Raw genomic sequence first — 27,042 nt, 5'->3', positions numbered from 1 at the left:
GGTTGATGTCATTTACTTGGATTTTAGTAAAGCTTTAGACAAGGTTCCCCATGATGTTCTGATGGATAAGTTGAAGGACTGCAATCTGGATTTTCAGATCGTTAGGTGGATAGGGAATTGGTTAGAGAACCGCACTCAAAGAGTTGTTGTCAATGGTGTTTCATCAGACTGGAGAGAGGTGAGTAGCGGGGTACCTCAGGGTTCGGTGCTCGGCCCAGTACTTTTTAACATATTTATTAATGATCTAGATGAGGGGGTGGAGGGACTACTCATCAAGTTTGCAGATGACACCAAATTGGGAGGACTGGCAAATACTCTGGAAGATAGAGACAGAGTTCAACGAGATCTGAACACAATGGAAAAATGGGCAAATGAGAACAAGATGCAATTTAATAAAGATAAGTGTAAAGTTCTGCATCTGGGTCAGAAAAATGAAAAGCATGCCTACTGGATGGGGGATACGCTTCTAGGTAGCACTGTGTGTGAACGAGACCTTGGGGTACTTGTGGATTGTAAACTAAACATGAGCAGGCAGTGTGATGCAGCGGTAAAAAAGGCAAATGCCATTTTGGGCTGTATCAACAGAGCCATCACATCAAAATCACAAGATGTCATAGTCCCATTGTATACGGCACTGGTCAGACCACACCTGGAGTACTGTGTGCAGTTCTGGAGGCCTCACTTCAAGAAGGACATCGATAAAATTGAAAGGGTACAGAGGAGAGCGACGAAGATGATCTGGGGCCAAGGGACCAAGCCCTATGAAGATAGGTTGAGGGACTTGGGAATGTTCAGCCTGGAGAAAAGGAGGTGGAGAGGGGACATGATAGCCCTCTTTAAGTATTTGAAAGGTTGTCACTTGGAGGAGGGCAGGATGCTGTTTCTGCTGGCTGCAGAGGAAAGGACACGTAGTAATGGGTTTAAATTTCAAGTACAACGATATAGGCTAGATATCAGGAAAAAGTTTTTCTCAGTCAGAGTAGTTCAGCAGTGGAATAGGCTGCCTAAGGAGGTGGTGAGCTCCCCCTCACTGGCAGTCTTCAAGCAAAGGTTGGATACACACTTTTCTTGGATGCTTTAGGATGCTTAGGGCTAATCCTGCGTTGAGCAGGGGGTTGGACTAGATGGCCTGTATGGCCCCTTCCAACTCTATGATTCTATGATTCTATGATTCTATGCCTGTGTGCAGAATCTCAGTTTCCTTTCCAATCTGTTGAGGAATTTTGAATATAAATGATATCTAGTTTTAATACCCCTGCTGCCTCCAGGCACCACAAGCTGCACCCATTCATATTCTGAGCTGGATAATTATGAGCTCTAGTGAGATCACTTGCTGGAAGGAACCGTTTCATCTATGGCTTAATTGAACGACATGTTTGCTGCATCTTATGCCACCCCAATCATATCTGTAGGAAGTTCTAAAGTCAGATGCGCAATGGACATGGTCCCTTCCCAAACCAACATCGGTGTGTTGGCATCCAGCCAATATGGTTACTTCTAAAAATACTACTACACTGAAGTGGGAAGCAACCACATAGCCAGCCAGCTTGGTGTAGTGGTTAAGAGTGGTGACCTCTGATCTGGAGGACTGCAGAGATGCAGCTCCTCTCTCATCTCACCGAAAGATGACCAGATGACATTTCACAGAACTGGTGTATACAAAACATGGTGAACATCTACTGAAAACATTCCACTTGATCCAAAATTGTCTATCAAGGATTTTAGTGTTGTAAACAGGCTCTGAGTATCATGAAATGTGTTGATTTTCCCCACCATAATCTAATATTTTAATAGAATAACACTGTGTGTGTATTAAGTGCCATCAAGTCGCTTCAGACTTAGGACAACCCTATGAATTAGTGGCCTCCAAAACATTCTATCCTTTAGAGCAGGGGTGGTCAAACTGCAGCCCTCCAGTGTCCATGGATGACAATTTCCATGAGCCCCTGCCAGTATTTGTGGGCCGGGGCTCATGGGAATTGTAGTCCATGGACATCTGGAGGGCCGCAGTTTGCCCACCCCTGCTTTAGAGCCTTGCTCAGGTCTTGCAAGCTGAGAACCACGGCCTTCTTGTCTCAGCCAATCAATTTCATGTTGGATCTTCCTCTTTTCCTGCTGCCCTCAACTAGCTTACAGACCAAATACAATTATGTGGTTCTTTACAGAGCTGTCCAAGGAATTTCATAAACTTTTCACAATATCTTACTTCTTTGAGTCCAAAGAAGAAGCAAGATATAGTGAAAAGTATATGAAATTCTCTGCTCTCTCTTAATGGAGAACCAGCCCTCTTACAGGCAATTGGCTCAGATAAATATTTATCAGCTACTAAGTTAGTCATCCAATCCTCATCTACAAGGAAAAACTAGATGATTTTTTGAGATAGTAAACAACATTGTTGTTGTTGTTAGGTGCGAAGTCATGTCAGACCCATCGTGACCCCATGGACAATGATCCTCCAGGCCTTCCTGTCCTCTACCATTCCCCGGAGTCCATTTAAGTTTGCACCTACTGCTTCAGTGACTCCATCCAGCCACCTCATTCTCTGTCGCCCCCTTCTTCTTTTGCCCTCAATCGCTCCCAGCATTAGGCTCTTCTCCAGGGAGTCCTTCCTTCTCATGAGGTGGCCAGATTGCATTTCATCTTTCTGTGGCTTAAATGAATGACATATTTGCTGCATCTTATGCCACCCCAACAACTCCAGCCTCTTACAAAGGAAGAAATAATACCTTTCTTTCGGATCAGACTGTCCTTCACCTTCCAGTTAAAGATGTTCTAACGACTCTAGTGGACCAGACCCACATTTAGAAGCTCAGTCTGAAGAAATTTCTCATGGAAACACACAGACACTCAAGTGGATGCCCAGTGAGATCTTGGGGGTTCCAGGTTTCCTATCTTCTCTGACCATCAGCCACCACAACCCTTCCTTGAGTGGATTCCCAAAGTTCTTCACTGAGTGAGGTGGGGAAGAAAAGCAGCTGAAAAGCAGCTGAAAAGCAGCTGAAAAGCAGCTGAAAAGCAGCTGAAAAGCAGCTAGGCCTGGGAAGCAAACAGGAGAAATGACAGTCTGCTATTTCCTGCCATGGGAGAGATGGGGGCTTTGGTGGCATCTTGATGCCATCTGGGTTGCAGGTTTGTAACCCTCCCTGTGATGAGACAAAGCCGAGAAAGTCATGTCTCATTACAGAGACCTGAAGACCTTGCTGGGGTGGGGTTGAGACTTATCACTGGCACCACCAAATTGTGCCTGAACTCCAGATACTTAGAAGGTGACATTTGTCTTAGCAATGAGCCGAGAAGTGGTCCGTACATCTGTACACATTATTGCCGCACTTTGTACCTCATCATGGCTTGAATGTACGTTTCCAGCAGCTCCGGGCGTTAATGTTACAGCATTAATGCCGCCATTTTTCATGGATTCTAGCACAATTTGTTCCGTGACTAAAATATTACCTACAATGCCTTCTGTGAAAAATGGAAAGAAAAGGCAGAAAGCAGTGGGCTTTTTCCCTTTGGTTGTTCAGTACATTGTGGTGCAAAAAGACTATAAGTTCATGATTTGTAAACTGGAGCTCGTCTCTTTAAGGGCAATTGTAATCCCATACCTTGCCCACGACATGGGGCAAACAGATAATCGCTCTAGTTTGGATCATGAAATACTGCTGTTACCAGAACGATTGTATTAGCAATCATCTGAGCCATTTTAGGAGCATTCTGCATCATTTTGCATAATATGTTCTTCATGACTATAGGTGTTTGCAATGTTTGCAATGTTTGTTTGCAATGTTTCGACTCAGATTTTGATCCCGATCCGCTTGTGATGAGGCAATATGGACCTCAACGCAAGAGCTCTGTAGACTGGAAACTGATTCTAGCCAGATCTCATAGTTTTATCTGATCTTTTCTTGGGCTCAGCATCTATAGAGAGATCTGGATTCAAATTCCCTAGTTGTACTTCCCATAAATGGCAGTAAAGCCCCAGAAAACAGGCAAACCCAGAACTTTGTAGCAAATTAGAAGACCCACCAGCCGATGAATGCCGAGGACCAGAAGAAAGCTGATAAAATGGCTGACAAGATGGCTAAATGGATCTTCACCAATGGACCTTCAGTTCCAAATATGTTTAGAATCAGTGAATCACAGAATCATAGAGTTGGAAGGGGCCATACAGGCCATCTAGTCCAACCCCCTGCTCAACGCAGGATCAGCCCTAAGCATCCTAAAGCAGGAGGATCAGCATGGCAATAGCCTGTTTCCGTAATCCAGGACATCAGTCCAGGACATACAGGAGACATGGCAACTCGGGTAACGCTTGAGATGCTTTGAATGTGGATTACAGTAATCAAAGATACTTTATAGAAAGAAATCCCCACCACCCCCCTTGGCATATGAATATGCAAGTCTTAGACCATTTATGCACTGGAGGTTTCATCCAGGCTGCAGGCTGAAGTTTTAGTCATAACAGGTTGCCCCACCTCTTCCTGCACCCACATGGGGGAGCATTTAGCCCGGTGTGCCTCATCCATCCCCGATTTGTGCACCTGCACGGGAGCTGGAGCAGTGTATTTCCCAGTGCATAAATAGTCTTAGAGTTCACACAGGAACGGGCTTATCTTCAAAGCAAGAATGCAAATCACAACTCTCACCTAGAGTGAGAACACCAGCCTAAACATCCTTTGGTTGTGAGACCTTTGGGCCTGGGAACACACAGTAGGGGGGAAGAGGCATGGGAATATTCTAGAGAAAGTGGCTGATGGGACTTTGGTTCAGCAACTGGAAGAAAGCATGGAAGGGAGCCAAAGAACAACCTGACAGTACTGTGGAAGCCCTCTGACTGATCTTGGGCCTGTCACAAAAGTGTAACCTAGCTCGCCACTGCTCCTGGCCTGCCGGTTGTGGCGGCTAACAAGAATAAAAGCATAAGAACAACACCAATAAAAGCATCAAAACCCAACCTACCCACAGCTAATACTCATAGCCAACTCCCTCCCCCTCCTCCAATCTACTCAGCCCCTAGAGATGATGTTATAGGGCAGGGGTAGTCAACCTGTGGTCCTCCAGATGTTCATGGACTACAATTCCCAGGAGCCCCTGCCAGCAAACGCTGGCAGGGGCTTGTGGGAATTGTAATCCATGAACATCTGGAGGACCACAGGTTGACTACCCCTGTTATAGGGGAACCTCCAAGAAGGAATGAGATCATCTATCAGCCTGGCAGAAAAGTTCTGCCTTGCAGACCCCACAGAACTGTATCAGTTCCAACAGGGGCCTTAACTCTTCCGGGAGCTCTTTCCACCAGGCAGAGGCCAGGGCCAGACAAACTTCCCATGATCCTAGGATCAGCAGTTTATTCAAATCCACAGAATGAAGGGGACAGGGGACATATGGAGAGAGGCAGTCCCTCAGGTACCCTGGGGTGCTCCAGGAACGTGCAGTGGTAATTGCTCATGATTCATTTGTTGTTTCCTTGCCCTTGACTTTAAAACACAGGTACATGCAGGTCATGGCTCTATTATTTCAAACTCAAATTAGAGAAATGAGAAGAATGCCACTCCTTCAAGGAGAATCAAATGAGTGAAAATGGATTAAGTTCACTTCCCTCCCCCCAAATGACATCTGCCCAGATTGACTTTTCTGCAAAGTTTGCCAAAGTTAAAAAGTAAGGTAAGTCATAGAATCATAGAATAACAGAGTAGGAAGGCACCTCCTGGATCATCAAGTCCAACCTCCTGCACTATGCAGGACACTCACATCTCTATCGCTCCTCCACTGTCACCTGCCACCCCCTTAAGCCTTCACAGAATCAGCCTCTCCGTCAGATGGCTATCCAGCCTCTGTTTTAAAATTGAATAATGGATTCCCTATATAATGCAAAGCCATCCCCCCGGCCTCCCTAAACATCTACCCACCCATGGAGACTGAATGAATGGACAACAGAATCTCGTGTAGCAACACTGGCTACAGACTGTCCTTTGTTTCGTACAATTTTCCACTCCGAAGCTGTGTGAGCTGCTTTAGAAGTTTTTCAGAACTTTTCAGCCTGGTCTGCTAACATTACAGTTTCTACCCATCCATGGTTCTGAGTCAGGTCAGGGAATCAGCAACCATATGGCACAGGGCTGTCAGTTATATAACTCTCAGTTATAGAGGAATGACTCTCCCATCCCTCTACCTTCCTGTCGCTTCAACTGAGAAACACACGCTTGTGGACGCAAACCTTAGAACGGCAACGTAGGAAGTGACCCCCAGTCCTTTGTGAATTTCCCTGCACCTGTCACCAGAGGCTGTGAGTAAACATGGCCATTATAGCACTTTGGCATTTCAGCTCTGTTTGATTTTTGCATTTTAATATCCCTCACTCTTTGAAGCAACACATTTCAGCGCAGAGTCCCCGAGTAATAATGACTAATCTGATAATGCTCTTACAAATTCCTGCTGCGGTTCTGATCTTTCCTCATTACCGCTAATCATGCTGAATCATGCCCTCTCTTAATCAATCCGAGGAAGAAAGAAATTGAGCATAACTTAGATGGAATGACCCTGGGGGGGGGGGGGGGTTGTACCTCTGAGATGGCCAGGCGGGAGCGAGTGCTGCACTGTAGCGCAATGTTTCTTCACGGTAGAATTTATGCCTGTGTGAAAACAGCATCTTCCTTTGTGAATCGCCAATCTATAGAGAAACAAGGTGTGGAATGGAAGGGAACTGCCTTGCTCTCCTGACCATTTCTTGAAAACAGCAGTCTACACAGTATCAGATATTATTTTTGGGTTGTACAACTGGGCTTCATTTTAAAGTTGAGTTAAATCATAAAATCATAGAGTTGGAAGGGGCCATACAGGCCATCTAGTCCAACCCCCTGCTCAATGCAGGATCAGCCCAAAGCATCCAAGAAAAGTGTGTATCCAACCTTTGCTTGAAGACTGCCAGTGAGGGGGAGCTCACCATCACCTTAGGCAGCCTATTCCACTGATGAACTAATGTGAGCATTAGGACCATCCGCACCCCCTGGCCAGAATGGAAGTCTGACTGGAATGGATCTAGGACCATTCTTTTCCATTGACACTGGTCTTCTCATCATGTGACCAAAGTATGATAATTTAGCCATTTTGGGCTTCTAGGGAGAGTTCAGGCTTGATTTGATCTGGAGTTCACTGATTTGTCTTTTTTGGCATTCCATGGTATCCATCCTCAGCAATACATTCCAAATGAATCAATGTCTAACCATCCGGAAGACGTTCCTGACAGAGCAGTTTCTCAGTGGAACAGGCTTCCTTGGGAGGTGGTGGGTTCTTCATCTTTGGAAATTTTTAAACAGAGGCTGGATAGCCATCTGACGGAGAGGCTGATTCTGTGAAGGCTCAAGGGGGTGGCAGGTGACAGTGGATGAGCGATAGGGTTGTGAGAGTCCTGCATAGTGCAGGGGGTTGGACTAGATGACTGATGAGGTCTCTTCCAACTCTCTTATTCTATGATTCTATGATTTGCAAACGGGCGAATTGCCTGATGAAAACTCAGTTCCACGTGGACAACCAACGGACAGACCTTGAACCGAACTAGCGAATATTCGGTCACCCTTAGTCCTGAAGCACCGAAAAACACAGGTGCTTTTGTTCTCACTTAAGAGAGCTGTTTTAGTATTTCAAGCAACTTGTGTGAATTGATACACATGGCAAATGAGTAGAAACCTAGTGTCAGGAGCAGTATCACCTGATGTGCAACGTAGCTCCCTGAGCTTTGAACAATACCCGCTGGGAATTGTAATTTCTGGGCTTGAACATTCGTTACCTTTTAACATGAGCTGTTTTATGAGGAGGTAGCTGCTGAATATACTGGCAGAGAACAGGCAGCGTATATCAAAGGGATGGCCCAAGATAATTCACAAAATATGAGAGAAAATCCATTATAGGTAACTGTAGTTTACCTCTTACAACGATAGGGAGAATGAAATAAAGGAGATCTGTGATAAATGTGAATAAAATGCCTAGATCTAATTTTTCAAAGTTGGAAAAAGTCTGAAGCAACATAGCAAAAGTTCTCTCTGCAGCCAATTAATGTGCATGCCCTTTTAAGCCAAGCCAGCTCTACATGCCGTAGAACGAGGTGGTTAGAACCCCCAAATTATAGAATGACACCTGTTTCTCAAAGCACTTCCATCTACATGTATCTCAGTATAAATCTCAGTATATATCTTTTAAAAACTAGTGCATTTGGATGATTTTATTTTAAATGAAGGAATGTTGATCATCTCCTTCCCCCCTGCTGCCTGAAGTGGTAAGGTCCACCCTACAAATCTCATTCTCACCACTTTCTGTAGACTCAAGTTCATACTACTTGGATACACACTTTTCTTGGATGCTTTAGGATGCTTAGGGCTGATCCTGCATTGAGCAGGGGGTTGGACTAGATGGCCTGTTTGGCCCCTTCCAACTCTATGATTCTATGATTCTATGATTCTATGGCCTGTATGGTCCCTTCCAACTCTATGATTCTATGATTCTACTTACATCGGACTTTTCAATTCAAGGCTGATTAAAATATTACATGGGATTTAGCACTCACACAGGCTGCTATGTGCATGGACTTAGCTTGCCAGAGAGTAGTACCCAAAATTGGGTGATGGGTCCACTGGCTTTGCTACAGTTGCCTGACAATAATGCGTTTCTTTCTGCTGTCAAGTCACAGCCGATTTATGAGGACCACATAGGGATGTGATGTTCCACGGTGCTTTTCCAAATTCTGCCTTGGCGTAGCAACGTTGAATTTCTTGGTGCTCGCCCATCCGTGTATTAACCAGGACTGACTCTAGTTATCTTCTGAGTCTAACGGTTTGCTGGCAGGGGCTCATGGGAATTGTAGTCCATGAACATCTGGGAGGACCACAGGTGGACTACCCCTGCCCTAGCCCATCTGCTGTGCGGTTTCTGAACTGCTCCAGCATGGCAACATGCCTACAAGGGAGTCTAAACGCTCAAAAAGACTAATGGAGAAATCTCAGGCTGCATTAGTCATTTTCAGTCTGCCCATGACACAACGAACTGTCGAAATTCTGTTTTCTGGTCTAGTTCCATTGTCGGCTACCTGAGGTCCAGACCAAACTGAAAGTGGGGGTGGGAGGAAATGGATGCGATTCTTTCTCCAGGCCAACGTATATTGATTTTTTTTAAAAAGAAATATATGGCTTCTCGTTTGTGTTTTGACATCTGTGAGGTTTGAGATTTGGCTGCAAATATATTTTCCATTAAGGAAACTGTGTCATTGCCGTTCCCATCTGTACCAGCAGATAATGCGAGAAGCATTGCTCCAGTGACGATATTAATGGCATTCAGATAGCCTGATGAATGCTAACCGGAACGCGATAGGGATAAAAGTAGAAGTGCCTGCATTTCAATATCGAGAGGAGTTCAGGCAGCCATCCTAACCTAGAGGATTTTTTTGTAAGGGAAGAAGTTATATCTAGCAAATTAACGGCTATGCATCGCTCATGGCAGGCCTTAAATAAATGTCTCACAGGGGCAGAAGTCGTGTGTTCCCATCAAATTGAGAAAAGGTATTTTGTTGTTGTTAGGTACGAAATCGTGTCCGACCCAATGTGACCCCATGGACAATGATCCTCCAGGCCTTCCTGTCCTCTACCATTCCCCAGAGTCCATTTAAGTTTGCTGCTCCAGTGACTCCATCCAGCCACCTCATTCTCTGTCGTCCCCTTCTTCTTTTGCCCTTGATCACTCCCAGCATTAGGCTCTTCTCCAGGGAGTCCTTCCTTCTCATGAGGTGGCCAATGAGAAAAGATATACAGTATGTCTTTTGAAAGATCCAGACAGAGCTGGGAATACCTGCAGCTTTCCAATATGTCAGGATTTCAAACGGAAAATGTTGCGGCTTCCCAGGTAAAAGGCTGGGTGGCCTCACTGGAATATGCAAACATATTCAAATGTCCATCCGACTCAGCAGAACTCAGCCAGTCCCTACAAGTGGTACAAATTTGCATTAATGCTTGTGACGGAACTGAGCTTCAGAGGCGTGTATCGTCAGCCAGTCCTTGGCGGCCTCCGTAAGTTGTGTGGAATGATTTCCGCACAAGCAGCTTCTGTGGTCTTGTTCTTGGATCTTTGTTTGCACAAGAGTTCTAAGCACAAATGGAAATTTTGCAATGAATACAATGGTAGAGCACCCAGAGTATGTATGTATGTATGTATGCATGTATGTATGTACGTATTTATTTATTTATTTATTTATTTATTTATTTATTTATTTATTTATTTATTTATTTATTTATTTATTTATTTATTTATTTATTTATTTATTTATTTATTTATTTATTTATTTGTCCCCTGCTTTTCTCCCCAGTGGGGACTCAGCATCATTCTTTCTTTTTCCATTCTATCCTCACAACAACCACACGAGGTAGGCTAGGATGTACGATCCGTCCCTCAACTTCACCCAGAGAACTGTCATGGCAGTTTAATGGCTGAAACTGGGGTCCTACTATGTAATTTCCGCTTCATTTAATGTGTCATGTTAAGACTGGTGTTTGGCTTCAGTTCGGTTTTTAGATCTCTGGCTGGTTGTACAACTGGAATCCTCTTGGATTGTACATTGAATGTCCCATCCTGTCAATCTGCCTTGGTTCTAATATGCCACTTTTCTGTACCTGAAGGAGTCTCAAAGCAGCTTACTATCTCCTTCCCTTTCCTCTCCCCACAACAGACACCCTGTGAGGTGGGTGAGGTTGACAGAGATCTGATATTCCTGCTCAGTCAGAACAGTTTTATCAGTGCTGTGGGGAGCCCAAGGCCACCCAGCTGGCTGCATGTGGGGGAGTGCAGAATCAAACCTGGCTCTCCAGATTAGAATTCTGAACTCCTAACCACTACACCAAGCTGGAGAGCTGTTATCACAACACAAATGGTTATAATTGAAGGAAAAGAGTTCCATGAAAAGGGAATAAAAGCAGTCGTCAAGTTGCAACACAGAAATTTGTCCTGTCCCTTAAGAAGTGGGAAATGATGCAGCGATTGAGCCTCCCTCTACTTGTTATGGTGGTAGAAAAGTGCTACCAAGTTACAGTCAACCTTTGGCGAGCCCATAGGGCTTTCAAGGCAAGAGAGGAATCCTGGACTTCCATGGTGGTCTCCCTTCCAAGGGACGCCAACTCTGCTTCTGAAATCTGATGAGGTTGGGCTAGCATGGGCTATGCCAGGGGTAGTCAACCTGCGGTTCTCCAGATGTCCATGGACTACAATTCCCATGAGCCCCTGCCAGTGTTTTCTGGCAGTGGCTCATGGGAATTGTAGTCCATGGACATCTGGAGGACCACAGGTTGACTACCCCTGGGCTATGCTGTACATACCGACTCTCACACACAATATCAGAGTGGGGTAGAGGAAGGTATCAAACCATGGAACGGAGCAGGTTGAAGGAGCTTCCACCACCTTTTCTCCCCATTCATCTCTTTGAAAAGTGCAGAGCCAATTCCTGGGACATCCCTTGCGAACCCTCAGGCCCAGAGGCCTCGACATACTAGCACCACCATATCCTTCCTGGCTTTGTGAGCTACTTCCAAGGCACTTTTGTCCCGCTGATGCATATGACAAGGCTCTCATTGATTTCAATGAAGCAAGGTTAGGTTTCAAGTGCTCGCCCAGTGTATAATCCCATTTAAATCAATACTATCTCCTCCAGATTGCTTCTTGATAGCCAGTGTTCCCGATTGTACTTGATCTCATCAGGCGCAAACTGTTGCCTGGCTGAGTTTCTTTAAATTATTAGAATGGAGCTTTCCTTTTTCTCCCCGTCTCTCTTATCTCTTTAACGCCAGTGTTCAAAAAGGTAAAATACAAGCTATATAATCAGGGCTGCATTTATTGCTCACCGACACGACGCAAAACCCAGGATTTGGTTTAAGATGTACGTGGGATCCTGGGGCTCTCAATATAAAATAATAATAATAATAATAATGTCAAGTTTATTTTAACATCTGAACCATCAGCAGAAAGCATTCCCTACAAAGAAGTTGCACAGAGATGAAATCTGCAACTGGGGAATTCTTAGAATCATAGAATCATAGAATCATAGAGTTGGAAGGGGCCATACGGGCCATCTAGTCCAACCCCCTGCTCAACGCAGGATCAGCCCTACGCATCCTAAAGCATCCAAGAAAAGTGTGTATCCAACCTTTGCTTGAAGACTGCCAGTGAATTCCAGCACCAGTAATTAGAAATAACTAAAGGGAGAGGCAGGGAAGATGATTGAAAGGGGGGGGGATATAGTGGGTCATCCTGTTGTGGTGTTTTTTACTGCCATCTTGGGTTTTGTCTGGGAATTTTACTGTTTTATGGGATTTTAGATCTCTGTAAACCACCATGAGCCAGTTGATTCTGGGAGTGGCGGTCTAAAAATTTGAAAATAAATTAAAGGGGAAAAAAAGAAAAATACTTTACATTTCCATTGCTGTTTAAGTAATTCTGTCAAAACAGTTCATAATTGAGATGATTTGATCAACCTGCTTTGCTGAATCAGGTGTTATCTCGCATGTTTAGAAATGTTCCCCTCCCCTATTTCCTCCCAGCACCATGGTCAGGAATGGTTTTAAGATTTTGGGGTCTGTAGCACCAGAGTCAATTTAAGGATTTGTGGGGCCCTAGCACATACTTTGGCCACCTCATGAGAAGGAAGGACTCCCTGGAGAAGAGCCTAATGCTGGGAGCGATTGAGGGCAAAAGAAGAAGGGGACGACAGAGAATGAGGTGGCTGGATGGAGTCACTGAAGCAGTAGGTGAAAACTTAAATGGACTCCGGGGAATGGTAGAGGACTGGAAGGCCTGGAGGATCATTGTCCATGGGGTCGCATTGGGTCAGACACGACTTCACAACTAACAACAGCAGCAGCAGAGTACCATTGTGGCAGGAGCAACCAGACTGTGGGCAAAGTGACCTCTTACGGTGGAAAGGGATGTCACGCTGAGTGTCCTTATAGAGGGAAAAGGGGGAAGAGAAAGGCTATGACCCTGAGCCATGGCAGGGAAGACACTGTGTGGGGCCCCTGGATGCGTGGGGAACATGGCATGTTTTACATGTGCTACCTGGATAAACTGGTCCTGACCATGGTGTTTTCAGGCCCCCCCCCTCCCAGGTTTCCCTCCATCTTTTCTGAAATCTTTTCCAAAACTTATTTGTTTCCCATCAATCCCAACAAAGCCAAGAGAACTGTCCCATGAACAGGAAACTCCAGATTTTTCTGATTCCACTTTCATTGGGTGCCATTTTGCTTTCCCTGGTCCTACCTACCAGGTGACACTGAGGAGTTTTTTGAGTTTTGTATTTTAGTTGGTAATTGATATCTCCAAGTCAATATGTATAATTCTCAAGTTGGCCCCATTTGTGGATTCTGAAATACGTACATTGGGGGCATGGACAGACAAGACAGATCTTTCTATGAACCTGAGAAAAGCCCTCGGTTTGCAGACAATTCTAAAATCTAAAAAAAGGAAACGTTAGACAGTGAGTGTTCCCTCTCTAAATGATAAAACACACTCGTAGCTTAAAGAAATAAATGCTTCCAGTAGCCGTTTGTAGGAAACCTCAGCATTGTTCTGAGCCTTCAAGTCTTGTTTTCTGTCAGGGAAAGCCTAACCCAGGGGTAGTCAAACTGCGGCCCCTCCAGATGTCCATGGACTACAATTCCCAGGAGCCCCTGCCAGCATTCGCTGGCAGGGGGCTCCTGGGAATTGTAGTCCATGGACATCTGGAGGGCCGCAGTTTGACTACCCCTGGCCTAACCCCTTCCAGAATTGCTCTGGTCTTTGAAGGACCACTTACTACCACACAAATTGTGTGACTTATTCAGGCCCAGCTGCTTGCTGTTATCCAATGGGAGCCACTCTATGAAAGTCAACATGATGCTGCCTTTCTCAACCCTTTTTCCCACTGAGAAACCCCTGAAACATTTTTCAGGCTTTGAGAAACCCCAGAAGTGACGCGATCATGCAGAATATGGTTGAGTAGCATAGCTGAGTACATGCCCACTCAGGTCCCTTCCCCTTCCCACCCCACCAAGCCAATCATTGGCCATTTGGGGAGGTCGACATGACTTTGTATGGTCATATCATCCAATAAATGTTTAACAAATTTAAAAAAACATCCATTCAGGACCATCAGGATACCCCAGGGTTGCAGGAAACTCTGGTTGACCGTTTATGCACTGGAGGTTTCATGCCTGGCTGCAGGCTGGAGTTTTAGTCGTGGCAGGTTGACCCTCCTCTTCCTGCACCCACATGGGGGAGCATTTGGCCTGGTGCACCTCATCCACCCCCTAGCTGTGCTTCTGAGAGGGGTGAGGCAGTGAAGTTCCCAGTGCATAAACGGTCATTGAGAAAACCCAGGTTTGAGTTTTATGCTAGAATCTAGGAGACCCATGTTCTAATCCTCACTCTGTTGTGGTGACTCACTTTGGGCCAATCACACACTCTCAGCCTCTCCTCACTCACAGGGTTGCTGTGAGGGCAAAATGGAGAAGAAGGACTACCCCACTTTGGCTCCCCACTATGGAGAAAGGATGGGGAGAAATGAAGTGAATAATAAATATAGCTGAATGTGGCAGGTTTGTGGGTGGGTGGGAAGGAAAGAGCAAAGAAAGGAAGCAGGGAATAGCACAGATATGGCTGGTAGAAGGGGATGACGAAATAGTAAGGGGAGAAGATGCAGGGAAAAGTCCACAAGACTTTTCAGGTTCCCTACCATGGAAATGGGCTCGGTTTGTCTGGCACTGCACAGCTCTGCCATAGGTTCCCCAGGGAGTGAAAGGAGGGCAGATAATGTGAAATTGGATGGTGGGAGGAAGGAGAGAAGGAAGCAGGGAAAGGGGAGGGGCTTGGCTGGTGAGCATAAAGGAGAGGAGGAAGCAGGAAATGGGGAGAGGCTATGGGGCTTTCAAGAAAGAGTAATAGTGCAGGAGCAGAAGTGAGGTGCCTCATGCAAGTCCTTGCATGTCCGCCATTTCTACCCATGTGACAGCATATTTCTGTGTCAATTACTGATTTTTTTTTAATGCTTTGGAAAAAAAGATCCGCAGGGTGTGCCAGAGGAACATGGAGCGTCATGGGGAAAATGCTGGGAAGCCTGCCACACAGAAACACATGGCTGCTGAGCGGTTTTGGCAGCAGCAGTGAGCCTGGAATTGGAAGCATCCCTGTGCAGAAACAGCCATGCTGAGGATTTTGTAACTTTCGGCTCTGAGCATGGCCTAATCCAAAGCCTCCTTCCTATAACAGGAGAGGATATAGCCTGTATGCTGACCCACCTCCCCTCCATGTGCCTGCCTTCAGTATGGTGTAGTGGTTAGGAGTGTGGACTTCTAATCTGGCATGCCGGGTTCGATTCCGCACTCCCCCACATGCAACCAGCTGGGTGATCTTGGGCTCGCCACAGCACTGATAAAGCTGTTCTGACCGGGCAGTGATATCAGGGCTCTCTCAGCCTCACCCACCCCACAGGGTGTCTGTTGTGGGAAGAGGAATGGGAAGGCGACTGTAAGCCGCTTTGAGCCTCCTTCGGGTAGGGAAAAGCGGCATATAAGAACCAACTCTTCTTCTTCTTCTTCTTCTTCTTCCTAAGCCACAAGCATTTTAGGAGGAGGAGGGGGGAGAGGAAGTGCTGTGTACTGATTGCCACCCTGAAACAATCTTCCATATTTCCCCCTGTCCAGTTATTTCCTTTTTGCTGCCACCAGTAAGAACCTCTTTTTTAACCAAGAGGAGGTCTTACCAACTCCTGGGAAAGAGAACCTTTCACATCGCGAACCTTTAACCTAGGAACCCAACCGATTATGGGATGGCGTGAATCAGTTGACGGGCCCAAACTATCCTGATTTATTCAACAGAAAGGCAACGCAAGCACACCAGAAGCGAACGGCTAACTTTTTACAGAAACCTTCAAAGGAAGCCATTTTCTCCGCTACCTCAGAGAAAGGAAATAGCAAGCCTATTCTACCCCGAAGAGCCCCTTGTGGCGCAGAGTGGTAAGGCAGCAGAAATGTTGTCTGAAAGCTTTGCCCATGAGGCTGGGAGTTCAATCCCAGCAGCCGGCTCAAGGTTGACTCAGCCTTCCATTCTCCCGAGGTCGGTAAAATGAGTATACATGTTCCTAGCACCTTGAGTGGATGGGTGGGTGGGTGCTTGCTTGGCTGGCTGGCTGGCTGGTACCCTGGTCCTAAGTGCCAGCCAAAATGGTGTGGCATGTCACTGTTGGGAGTGTGCAGGGGTGTTGCCTATCCCTGCTTCAAGAAGCTGCCTCAGCTTAGCCTCTGAAAGACTTCAGTATTCTTAAAAAAAAATAAAATTAGCTCTTGCATTAACACTCTTACAGCCCAAGCCATTTGCAGAGGGACGGCATTATCCCGTGTGATTTATCTTAGGCTTGGGGAATAAAGCAAGTAACGTTCTGGCTGATACGGGTCCCATTCCGTTCCCATTTCAGCTAATGAAAAGCCGTGTTTGAATAGCGAGCCATCATTTCTATCACCCATGAGCCCATTTTTTCAATCGCGGAAGTGGCTCATAAAGACCATAGATTCACCCCCTTTAATAAAATTTCTTTTGTATGTACCTTTGCTTTAGTTTATTAAGGTTGATTTGTCACTTCTGCAAAGAAGTTTTATCTCCTTCGGCACTGCTGTCTGAAGTTATTAATTACTTTTCCCCAGTTTGGGGCTTCCCTTCTGGAGTTGCCGCTGATGCATTGGCTGGAATGGACCCATTAAGGAAGAGTGATGCGTGCTGTAATTTCATTACTGTCATCAATAATGCATTGCTTTTTTCCTTTTAAGAATCTCTTTGTGCTGGCCACACGCTCTCTGAACATTATACTTAAGTGATCAAAATTGTTGAGGCTGAAGGGGCGTGGAATTAAGTGATTAGGCAAAGAGGCCAGATTGAGAGCATTTGAATCAGGTAAATACAACACAGTTACTGTGTTCCTTCCTCTTTGATGTATTTTGGGGGCTCCCTAAGTGGATCAACGTAGATGAGACTGAAGTTTGTCCTCCATCTTCTCTGGCCAAGCCATACTGAAAGTGGCAAAGGACACTTCCTTCCTTCCTTCCTTCCTTCCTTCCTCCCTCCCTCCCTCCCTCCCTCCCTCCCTCCCTCCCTCCTTCCTTCCTTCCTTCCTTCCGCCCTGAGTCCTTTCCTTCCTTCCTTCCTTCCTTCCTTCCTTCCACCCTGAGTCCTTTCCTTCCTTCCTTCCTTCCTTCCTTCCTTCCTTCCTTCCTTCCTTCCTTCCTTCCTTCATTCATTCATTCATTCATTCATTCATTCATTCATTCATTCATTTGCCGTCACTCTTGGGCCAGCGAGCCCACAGCAGTTTACAAGTAAAATACAGTACAACAAAATAGATTAATACAATAGTCCGTTCAAAGAAAACTGTATATGGCTGAATTTCATTATGACATCATCCAATTTACTTTGCAACATCTGATTGGCTGAAATTACCCATGTGCATAATACAACAAGAATAAACTGTGGCAGCAAAGATAAATAGCTTTAAACCTTTTTTTTTGAGTGGAATAAAATGAATCTACGCTCGGTTTTATTTAGGACAAATTTGTACCTATTAAATGCTGTCAAGTTTTTTTCGGCTATTGCAAACCTATGAATTGCTGTTCTCCAGACCATCCTATCCTATCATAAATAGCTTTGCTCAGGTCTTGCAAAGTTTCTTGGATGCTTTAGGATGCTTAGGGCTGATCCTGCATTGAGCAGGGGGTTGGACTAGATGGCCTGTATGGCCCCTTCCAACTCTATGATTCTATGATATGATTCTATGAAAGTGAGGGCCATGGCTTCCATGACTGTGTCAGGCCATCTATTGTCGGGTCTCCCTCTTTTCCTGCTGCTTTTAACTTTTCCTAGCATTATTCTCTTTTCCAATGACCCTTGTCTTCTCATAGTGTGACCCAAGCCCAATCGTTAAGTCATTATAGCTCCTGGGGAGAGTTCAGGCTTGGTTTGAGCTAGAACTCACCCATTTGTTTTCTTGGCAGTCCATAGTATTTGTAAAGCCCTCTTTCCATCCCCGCATTTCCAATTAATCAACTTCCTTCCTGTCAGCCTTCTTCATTGTCCCAACTTTCACACGCAGACTTAGTAATGAAGACAAATGCAGACTCCACAAAATTAGTTTCTGTTCTGCTCCAAAGCAAGGAATATGCTTATTGCTGAAACAAAACAAGCTGCAGAAAACTGAGTTTTCGGGTTGCTTCCGACTTAACGTTCATCATTACAGATTTCAAACGGTGCAAAGTTAGCTTGGGTTCAGCTTGGAGTTAGAATCATAGAATCATCGAATCATAGAGTTGGAAGGGGCCATACAGGCCATCTAGTCCAACCCCCTGCTCTACACAGGATCAGCCCAAAGCATCCTAAAGCATCCAAGAAAAGTGTGTATCTAACCTTTGCTTGAAGACTGCCAGTGAGGGGGAGCTCACCACCTCCTTAGGCAGCCTATTCCACTGCTGAACTACTCTGTGAAAAACTTTTTCCTGATATCTAGCCTATATTGTTGTACTTGAAGTTTAAAACCATTACTGCGTGTCCTCTCCTCTGCAGCCAACAGAAACAGCATCCTGCCCTCCTCCAAGTGACAATCTTTCAAATACTTAAAGAGGGCTATCATGTTTCCTCTCAACCTCCTTTTCTCCAGGCTGAACATTCCCAAGTCCCTCAACCTATCTTCATAGGGCTTGGTCCCTTGGCCCCAGATCATCTTCGTCGCTCTCCTCTGTACCCTTTCAATTTTATCGATGTCCTTCTTGAAGTGAGGCCTCCAGAACTGCACACAGTATTCCAGGTGTGGTCTGACCAGTGCCGTATACAATGGGACTATGACATTTTGTGATTTTGATGTGAGTGATATGTGAAAAATGCATTTGCTTTCCTCTGGCCAGCCACCATTGCAGAGAGAATCCCAACCCAAACCAGCCCCTGGTCAAACCTTTCGCCAGTCCTCTACATCTCGTGACAACGCCTTGTTTACACTGCTTTAAAAGCTCCTCAGATGTTCAAGTGTAGCTGTTTTGTGATCCTCCATGCCTCTGGGAGGGCCGAATTATGCTCCTTATGCAAAAGAGGCTATAAAGGAACCTTAATTTCCAAAGTGCACTTTTTAAGTCGCCATTTATCCTGTCACTTTTTTTTTTTTAAAGCCAATCCCTCTCTGAATGGTAATTAGAAGGCTTTGATAGTAATCTGCAGAAAATACTCTTCGGTAGTCTTCTGGGTGACTATCGCTGGCAGTTTTATTACTAATTTGGAGTTGCCACTGGGCCTGTCATGTAATTAAGTTACTAATGGAGTGTCTTGGCTGAACAGCTTTCCTTTGTTATTTTTTCCCCCCTTTCCCCTGTCCATTCGTTTTATGAAATCCTTTGCAAGTGTTGGAGGATAAAGTCCTGCTTGATATCACTGACAACCCCTCTCCCCCATCCTTTCCCCGACATCACACAATTCGGTTCATCATCAAAGGCATCCTGGGTAGAGATTTACGATATTTACATGCAGTTCTAATTAGGATAATGATTACACCTGCTTTAAGATAATATTTATTGCCTCCTGTGGCAAACCCACCAAAGGCAAGTGGAAGCCCACCGAGTAGGTTTTCAGTACTATGATTTTTGATCCTGCGGTGTTGCCGCTAGAAGCCTATTGTGATTTTTCTGCTTCAAGGAATAGCTGGGGGATTATTTATTTTATTTAACCATTCATCCATTCAGTCATTTGATTTCTTGGTCTCACCCTTCCTATGAGCGGGCTCAAGGCAGTTCACGGCAATAATTAACATTCAATACCAACATTTGGCAAAATACAGAACTACAATAATTTTTTTTTCAAATTCTCATTCGTAGAATGCTCCGTCGTTCCACCGTTCCACCATTTTATTCAGATTGCCTTCATCTTGCTGGTGATTTTTCTGCCATTTTGGTGATAATGGGCAGTCGGGGATGGGGAGACTATGGGGAAAGATTGGGCCAGGGGAAGGAAAAAAGCGAAGGAAGCATTATACAGTTTTGTTCTCAGTCACGCTGGTCTCCATCGTAGGTCTGGCAGAAGAGCACCGTTAGCACAGAAGGTTCCCCTTTCTCCTCTAAAGGTAAAGGTATCCCCTGTGCAAGCACTGAGTCATGTCTGACCCTTGGGGTGACGCCCTCTAGCGTTTTCATGGCAGACTCAATACGGGATGGTTTGCCAGTGCCTTCCCCAGTCATGACCGTTTACCCCCCAGCAAGCTGGGTACTCATTTTACCGACCTCGGAAGGATGGAAGGCTGAGTCAACCTTGAGCCGGCTGCTGGGATTGAACTCCCAGCCTTATGGGCAAAGCTTTCAGACGGCTGCCTTACCACTCTGCGCCACAAGAGGCTCTCATCTCCATACTAGTCCATGTTAATCAAGTTGCTTCAGTCCCCTTCCCATGCTTGCACACACATCCAGGTGCTAGGCCACAGTGGGTGGGGTGGTGGTGGGGAACTTTACCAGCAAACTGAGGCCAAGGTCCCCAGCAACATGGCAGTGTCATTTCCTGGTGCACACCAGAAGTTATGTCATCACAGAACTAGAACTTAGGGGACACTCTGGTATTTGAGCGAAACCACCATGTAATTGCTGATCTCCTCTGTGGGATGGTAGGTGAATTTCTTCCAGGCCAGGCTGGATTCTGGAGAATGTTGTGAGGGGGAGTAACGAGCATGACATTGAGGTCACCATAGGTGGGCAGGTAGTTGTGAGTTCCTTCATTGTGCAGGGGGACTGGACTAGATGACCGTGTAGATACTTTCCAAACTCTATGATTCTATGAAGTCATTTTTACCATAAAAAATTTTGCCCAAATACCAGAGCATCCACACTTTGCCAGTGACTTGATAGTGTCACTTCTGGAATATACTGATGTCACTGCATTGCCAGTGACAGAGGCCTAGGCCTCAGTTTACTCCTGCTAAGTCCCCCTGCTGGTTGCCTGAATGACTCTGGAGGGTGCCAAAGCAGGGGATCCCCTATCTCTGGTAGGGGGTCTAGAAACCCCACGTGGGTACTTCATGGCTCAGGATCCAGGTTCAATCCCCATGTTTAAAAAAAGGATCAAGTTCCGGTTTTATTTGTTTATTTACTGACTGACTTCAAGTATGCCCTAACTTTTCCCCGAGGTGGGACACAAAGCAGCTGACATTGTTTTATTCATCTCCATTTTATTCTCATGATAACCAATCTGGTAGGTTAGGTTGAGTATATACAACGGTTCCAGGTTCTTCCAGCAAACTTCTGTGGCAGAGACAGAGTGACCTGGGCTCCCACTCTGACAGCCCCGGTTCCCACTACCAGCACAGTGGGAGTCAACAGGGGAGAAATCAGCGTGTCTCTGATGCCATAGCATCACTTCCAGTACAATCCAGAAGTGTGTCATGAGATGCCCTAGATTTCCACTCTGATAAAAACCATAGAGTTCGGGTGGAACCCTAGCATGTCACCCCAGCACATGACATCACAAACCCAGAAGCTGCATTGGAGCATCACCAATTATTCGGACCATGCTTGTTCCCAAACCTCTTGCTGGGTACTAACATTGGGCTGACCAATCCTTGCCCAGGACTCTGACTACTAGGCCACATAGCACAATAACAGAGTTGGAAGGGACCTCCAGGGTCATCTAGGCCAACCCCCTTAGGAATGCAAGAAATTCACAACTACCTGCCCACCCACAGTAATCCCAGTTCCATTCCCTTTGATGCCCCCCTCCAAAAAACCCCATAATTCCTTGCCAGCATGGCCTGGAGGAAATTCACCGGCAGTAGATCTTCTGAAAGATTTATCCCTAATCCCCTGCAGGGTTTCTGCCAATCTGAATACAATGTACAGACCTCATGTGTTCATGTGCTATCTATGTCAAATATGTAGCACATACCTGTTGAAGCCAATGGCTTTGAAGGGTCCCTCAAACTCATGAGCTAAAGACAAATACTTTCCCCCTTGGAGTGACACTTTCCCATGCACAAGGGCAGCATAGTCTCATGACTCAGACCCAAGGGTCATAAAGTGGCTTGGCGAATGATGTAGCAGAGACGTACCATGGCCTCAAGAAGCAGGACCACCAGAACGCAGTTGGCAACATCTGTGTTTTCAGATGTTTTCTGCGAAATCCCCTCCCACTTGGATGAAAAATAAAGATGTTGCAGCAGGAAATATGTTTCCTGTGATGCTAATGGAAACAAACAAACAAAACCCACGTAAAGATGAAAGCCAGCATGTATAATAAGGAATACGGGACAAAATGAAAACGTGCGTTTGAAAGGAAATTGAAAAGAAACAATCGGACAGCTTCAATGTCATCTCTCTGTGGGAATCCAGGGTGACTGCCTGATTCGAGGGAGTGTCAAATATCGTGCAGCAACTATCTGCATCTCTCTTGATTGGAAAAACGAGAAAGGTTTTGCCTGCCAGACCTGCAGTAGTAAAAGCAGCCCACGAGGCAGGTGGGATGGAAAGATTAAAATGTCGAGAGAGCTTTATGGTGTGGTTAAGAGCAATGGCTGGTGAGCAGAGTTTCATTCCCCACTCTTCCTCCACAGGCAGCCAGCTGGGTGACCCTGGTCTGGTCACAGTCCTGCCAGAGCTCTCTCAGCGTCACCTCCCTCACAGAGTGTCTGCTGTGGGGAGAGGAAAGGGAAGGTGACTGTAAGCCACTTTGAGACTCCTTCGGGTAGCAAAAAGCAGCATATAAAACCAACTCTTCTTCTTCTGTAATTTCAGGTCTCTCTCGGTCTCACCTCCCTCACAAGTGTCTGCTGTGGGGAGAGGAAGGGAAGGCGCTTTGAGACTCCTTCAGGTAGTAAAAAGCAGGATACAAAAGCCCAGCTCTTCTTCTCTCTTCAACTTCTCTCTTCTCTCTTCAATATAGGCTAGATATCAGGAAAAAAATGTCACAGTCAGAGTAGTTCAGCAGCGGAATAGGCTGCCTAAGAAGGTGGTGAGCTCCCCCTCACTGGCAGTCTTCAAGCAAAGGCTGAATACACACTTTTCTTGGATGCTTTAGGATGCTTAGGGCTGATCCTGTGTTAAGCAGGGGGTTGGACTAGATGGCCTGTATGGCCCCTTCCAACTCTATGATTCTATGATTCTTAACTGGGGTTCAAATCCCCACTGGGCCCTGAAATCCACAGGCTGACCTTATGGGCCATTCATCCTCTCAACCTATCCTACTTTGCAGGACGGTTCCAGGGATAAAATGGAGGAAAGGAAAATGTTGGCATGCCACCGTGAGCTCCACAGAAGAAGAGATTCAAATGAGTAGCCATGTTGGTCTGAAGTAGCATAATAAAATCAGAGTCCAGGAGCACCTTTAAGACCAACAAAGATTTATTCAGGGCGTGAGCTTTCAAGTTAGACTCTTAGTCTGACGAAGAGTGCTTGCACTCGAAAGCTCACGCCTCAAATATATCTTTGTTGGTCTTAAAGGTGCCACTGGACTATGATTTTATTATTCCAAAGAAGAAGGAAAGGGTAACAGTGTGCTAAATAAATAAAGGGCGAAGGGAGAGGTGTCTGTATGAGCTATAAAACTACCCTGGCTAGCACACCTTTTTTGAGCCATTCAAGTTTGTGTGTTGCAGTGATTTAGAAGGCAAGCTGGTTTTTACACCCTGCTTTTCTCCAACAGAAGGAGCTTCCTAGCAGCTTATAGTCGTCTTCCCTGCCTCTCCCCACAATAGGCACCCTGTGAGGTAGGTGGGACTGAGAGAGCCCAGATATTACTGCTCTGTGAGAACAGCACTATCAGGGCTGTGACTAGCTCAAGGTCAACCCTTGTTGGCTACACGCGGAAGAGGAGCAGGGAATCAAATCTGTCGCGCCAGATTAGAACCTCCCGCTCTTAACCACTGTACCAAGCTTTGGATTTCAGTTCTCTGGTGCTTCCCCTCTAGGAACGCCTCGTCATGTCGTCAGTGAAATGTTTTCTCAGTGTGGACGAACAATGTAGATCCCACATTGTGCAGAGTAATCCAGTATTAGCCATGCTTTCCTCTGCAAACCAGCACTCATTCTGCATATTTTGAACAATGTGCTTTCAATGCACTTTCAAGGTAAATATTTTCGGCTCATCCCACCCACATTGGATAATGCCTTTTCCGTGTGCCTTTGCAACTGTTTCACACAGGAAAAAATCCTTTGAAAGCACACAGAAAGTGTGGAATGGGCCCGGGGTGCAGAGGCGGACAATGGCAGACCACCTGTCTTAATCTGTTGCCTTGGACACCTTGCCGGGTCATTGTAAGTCAGCGGCAACTGGACGGGTGCTTTCTGCCAGCAGGGAAGGTAGCCCCTCTCCCCAGCCAGGCAGTAGCCGATCTTCAAGCTGCGAGTTAAGAAAACCCTTCTATCATAAAAATTACACATTAGCTTTCGCAGATCGATCATCCCTGAAAGTGTGATCTCACTTTGTCGACCAGCCAAAAAAATATTTGAGAAATCCATTAGGGCAGGGGTAGTCAAATGGCGGCCCTCCAGATATCCATGGACTACAATTCCCATGAGCCCCTGCCAGCATTCGCTGGCAGGGGCTCATTGGAATTGTAGTCCATGGACATCTGGAGGGCCGCCATTTGACTACCCCTGCATTAGGGTATCCTCTCCCCCACGATACACAATTCTGTTTATAGCAATATAAACTCTTTCTTACTAAGGGGCGGGGACTGCCCTGTGGGGTTTCAGGGGGGCTCTCCACTGAGCACAAGACCTGGCTGCGATTCTCGACAACATGAAGTGTTCACTCTGTGAGGGGGCTTCATGGGGGCTGAGGCTGCGATACATATTTGATCCCGCTTGACTTCTTTTCCTTTGATAAAGATTCATAAATCACTTGCTCCCGCAGCGACGAATTGGGGACGGCAGGCAGAAAGGCACACCTTCCCCTTCTGAGTGTGCGGCGGGTTAATGCTGCTGTTAGGGAATAAACATCATTTGTAAAACGTGGCTGCCACCTGGGGGCATCCTCGATGATTTCAGATGATTTTCAGAGGCCCATTTCCCTCCGTCGGAGGCGAGAGTTTACCGTTCTCCGTTGTTCTCTTTCAGAAACATCCTTTACAAGCTGGACGAGAGGACGCGCCAATTTTCGGTACTGCTGGAGGCGGCTGGACGCGGCAAGCTGCGTCGTTCGAACGAGACTCTTCCGCCGGCCCTGTCGAAAGTACTCGACAGCCTCCATTCGGCTCAGGTTTATTTCAAAGCGGGACTGGACGTCTTTGAGGATGTCTTGGCGGGGCGCCAGTGAGGAAACAGCACCTCCTTGGCCTCTCTCCCTCCCCTGGACCCACCCTCCAGAATTTTGTTTACATTTCGAGCTGGACCAGAATTCCTGTCAGGTGGAAAGCTTCTCCAGGAGAGAGCTGTGGCCAGCTCTTTCAGACACGTCCTCGTTTCAAGGTAGTATTGTGTGCGTTTAGGTCTCCCAGCCAGCCCTTAGCACTGTCGGTAATTCGTTCTACAGCTCCGCGCCTGAATGTGTTTTCAAAAAAAGAACACGAGGGAAGAAAACTTCTCATTTGAATTTGAGAAATGAATTTTTTTTTTAAAAAAGTTTAATATATATATATATATATACACATATTCTATAAATATATATTTATGACTAAAAATCTCGGTTGATATCCAAAGAGGATACGTGGGAGCATCGAAGGCAGGCTTTCTCAACAGGGGTTTCCTGAAATCCTGGGGTTTCTCAAAGGGATGGGAGTTAGATTAATTTTTTATACATTTTTAAAATTTGTTAAACATTTATTGGGCGATACGAACATATATGGTCATGTCTACCTGCCCTCACTCCCAAAATGGCTCCTGATGGGCCTGGAGGGGGTGGGAAGAGGAGGGGCCTTGGCTGGGCGTGTCCACACCTGTGCTTCCCAACCATATTCTGCACATTCGCACCACTTCTGGGGCTTCTCAAGCCAGAAGACTGTTTCAGGGGGTTCTCAATGGTAAAAAAAATGTTGTGAAAGGCTGATTAAAAGACTTAGATGTGGCCCACACACATTTTAATGCCAACTATTAAATCCAAGACTACAATTTCATGTTGCAAATTGATTTTGACGTTTCCCAAGCAGTTTGCAATATGGCAATATGAGGGTAAGGTGTAACTCAGTGAATAAGTCCCAAGCATCCTTGCACACACAGACTCTTTCTTTGGATCTTGACTACTAAATACAGTAAAATTCTGCCATAAAGCGACTTTAAACTGAATCAGACCCTTGGTCCATCAAGATCTGTATTGTCTATTCCAGGGGTAGTCAATCTGTGGTCCTCCAGATGTTCATGGACTACAATTCCCATGAGCCCCTGCCAGCAACCGCTGACAAGGGCTCATGGGAATTGTAGTCCATGAACATCTGGAGGACCACAGGTTGACTACCCCTGGTCTATTCCGTCTTGCTGTCGCTCTTCAAGGTCTCAGGCAGAGATCTTTCGCATCACCTGCTATCTGACCTTCTTGACTGGAGATGTCGAGGATTGAACCAGAGACCTTCTGCATACTAAGCAGATTCTCCACTACTAAGACACAGTCCCCTCTTCCCCCGGCGCTATGGTCCCTCCCCTGAGAGGAGCTTCTACAAGCCACAATCCTGTTTACAGGCATCTCTATGAACATGGTAGAACTTTGTCCATAAATAACCATCTGCTTTTACAGATAATCTGCTCTTATCTAGTGGTGAGTCAGGACTGAATGCTGAATTGCACCAATAATACCTTGTAGAGTGTCATATAGCTTCAGGTGTTTCTCCAGCTGCTTACGTTTTCTACAGCTATTGCACCAAGAACGAAATTTGTGTTGCTTTGAAGGCAGATTTCGAATCAGTTGAATGGGTCCTCTCCATACCTGCTCGCAAAGAAGCCCCACTGACATCAGTCTGTCGAAGGAAGGAAGCAGACCCTCAAATCCTTCAATATGGAGTCTCGTCTTGGGCTTTTGCACAGCATCAATAAAGCAGGGAGCTACTAAATCATG

At 45.8% G+C, this 27,042-nt stretch overlaps 1 protein-coding gene across 3 annotated transcripts in view; it reads left to right on the top strand.

Moving 5' to 3' along the window:
- The window catches only part of NAALADL2 (N-acetylated alpha-linked acidic dipeptidase like 2), a 552,606-nt gene extending 526,235 nt beyond the window's left edge, over window positions 1-26,371 (top strand). For 2 of the 3 annotated variants that reach the window (XM_077348363.1, XM_077348364.1), the window contains exon 14: window positions 25,116-26,371. In XM_077348363.1, coding sequence (XP_077204478.1) covers window positions 25,116-25,314 — 199 coding nt within the window. In that variant the 3' untranslated portion in view covers window positions 25,315-26,371. Of the gene's footprint in view, window positions 1-16,820; window positions 16,866-25,115 lie in introns of those variants that run through there. The other variant, XM_077348365.1, reaches the window with a different exon arrangement.
- Window positions 26,372-27,042: the final 671 nt, after the last annotated feature.

Source organism: Paroedura picta, chromosome 8 (assembly GCF_049243985.1).
Source record: "Paroedura picta isolate Pp20150507F chromosome 8, Ppicta_v3.0, whole genome shotgun sequence".
Lineage (NCBI taxonomy): Eukaryota > Metazoa > Chordata > Lepidosauria > Squamata > Gekkonidae > Paroedura > Paroedura picta.
The sequence above is the reverse complement of the archived record's forward strand: the minus strand, read 5'-3'. Positions and strand labels throughout refer to the sequence as shown.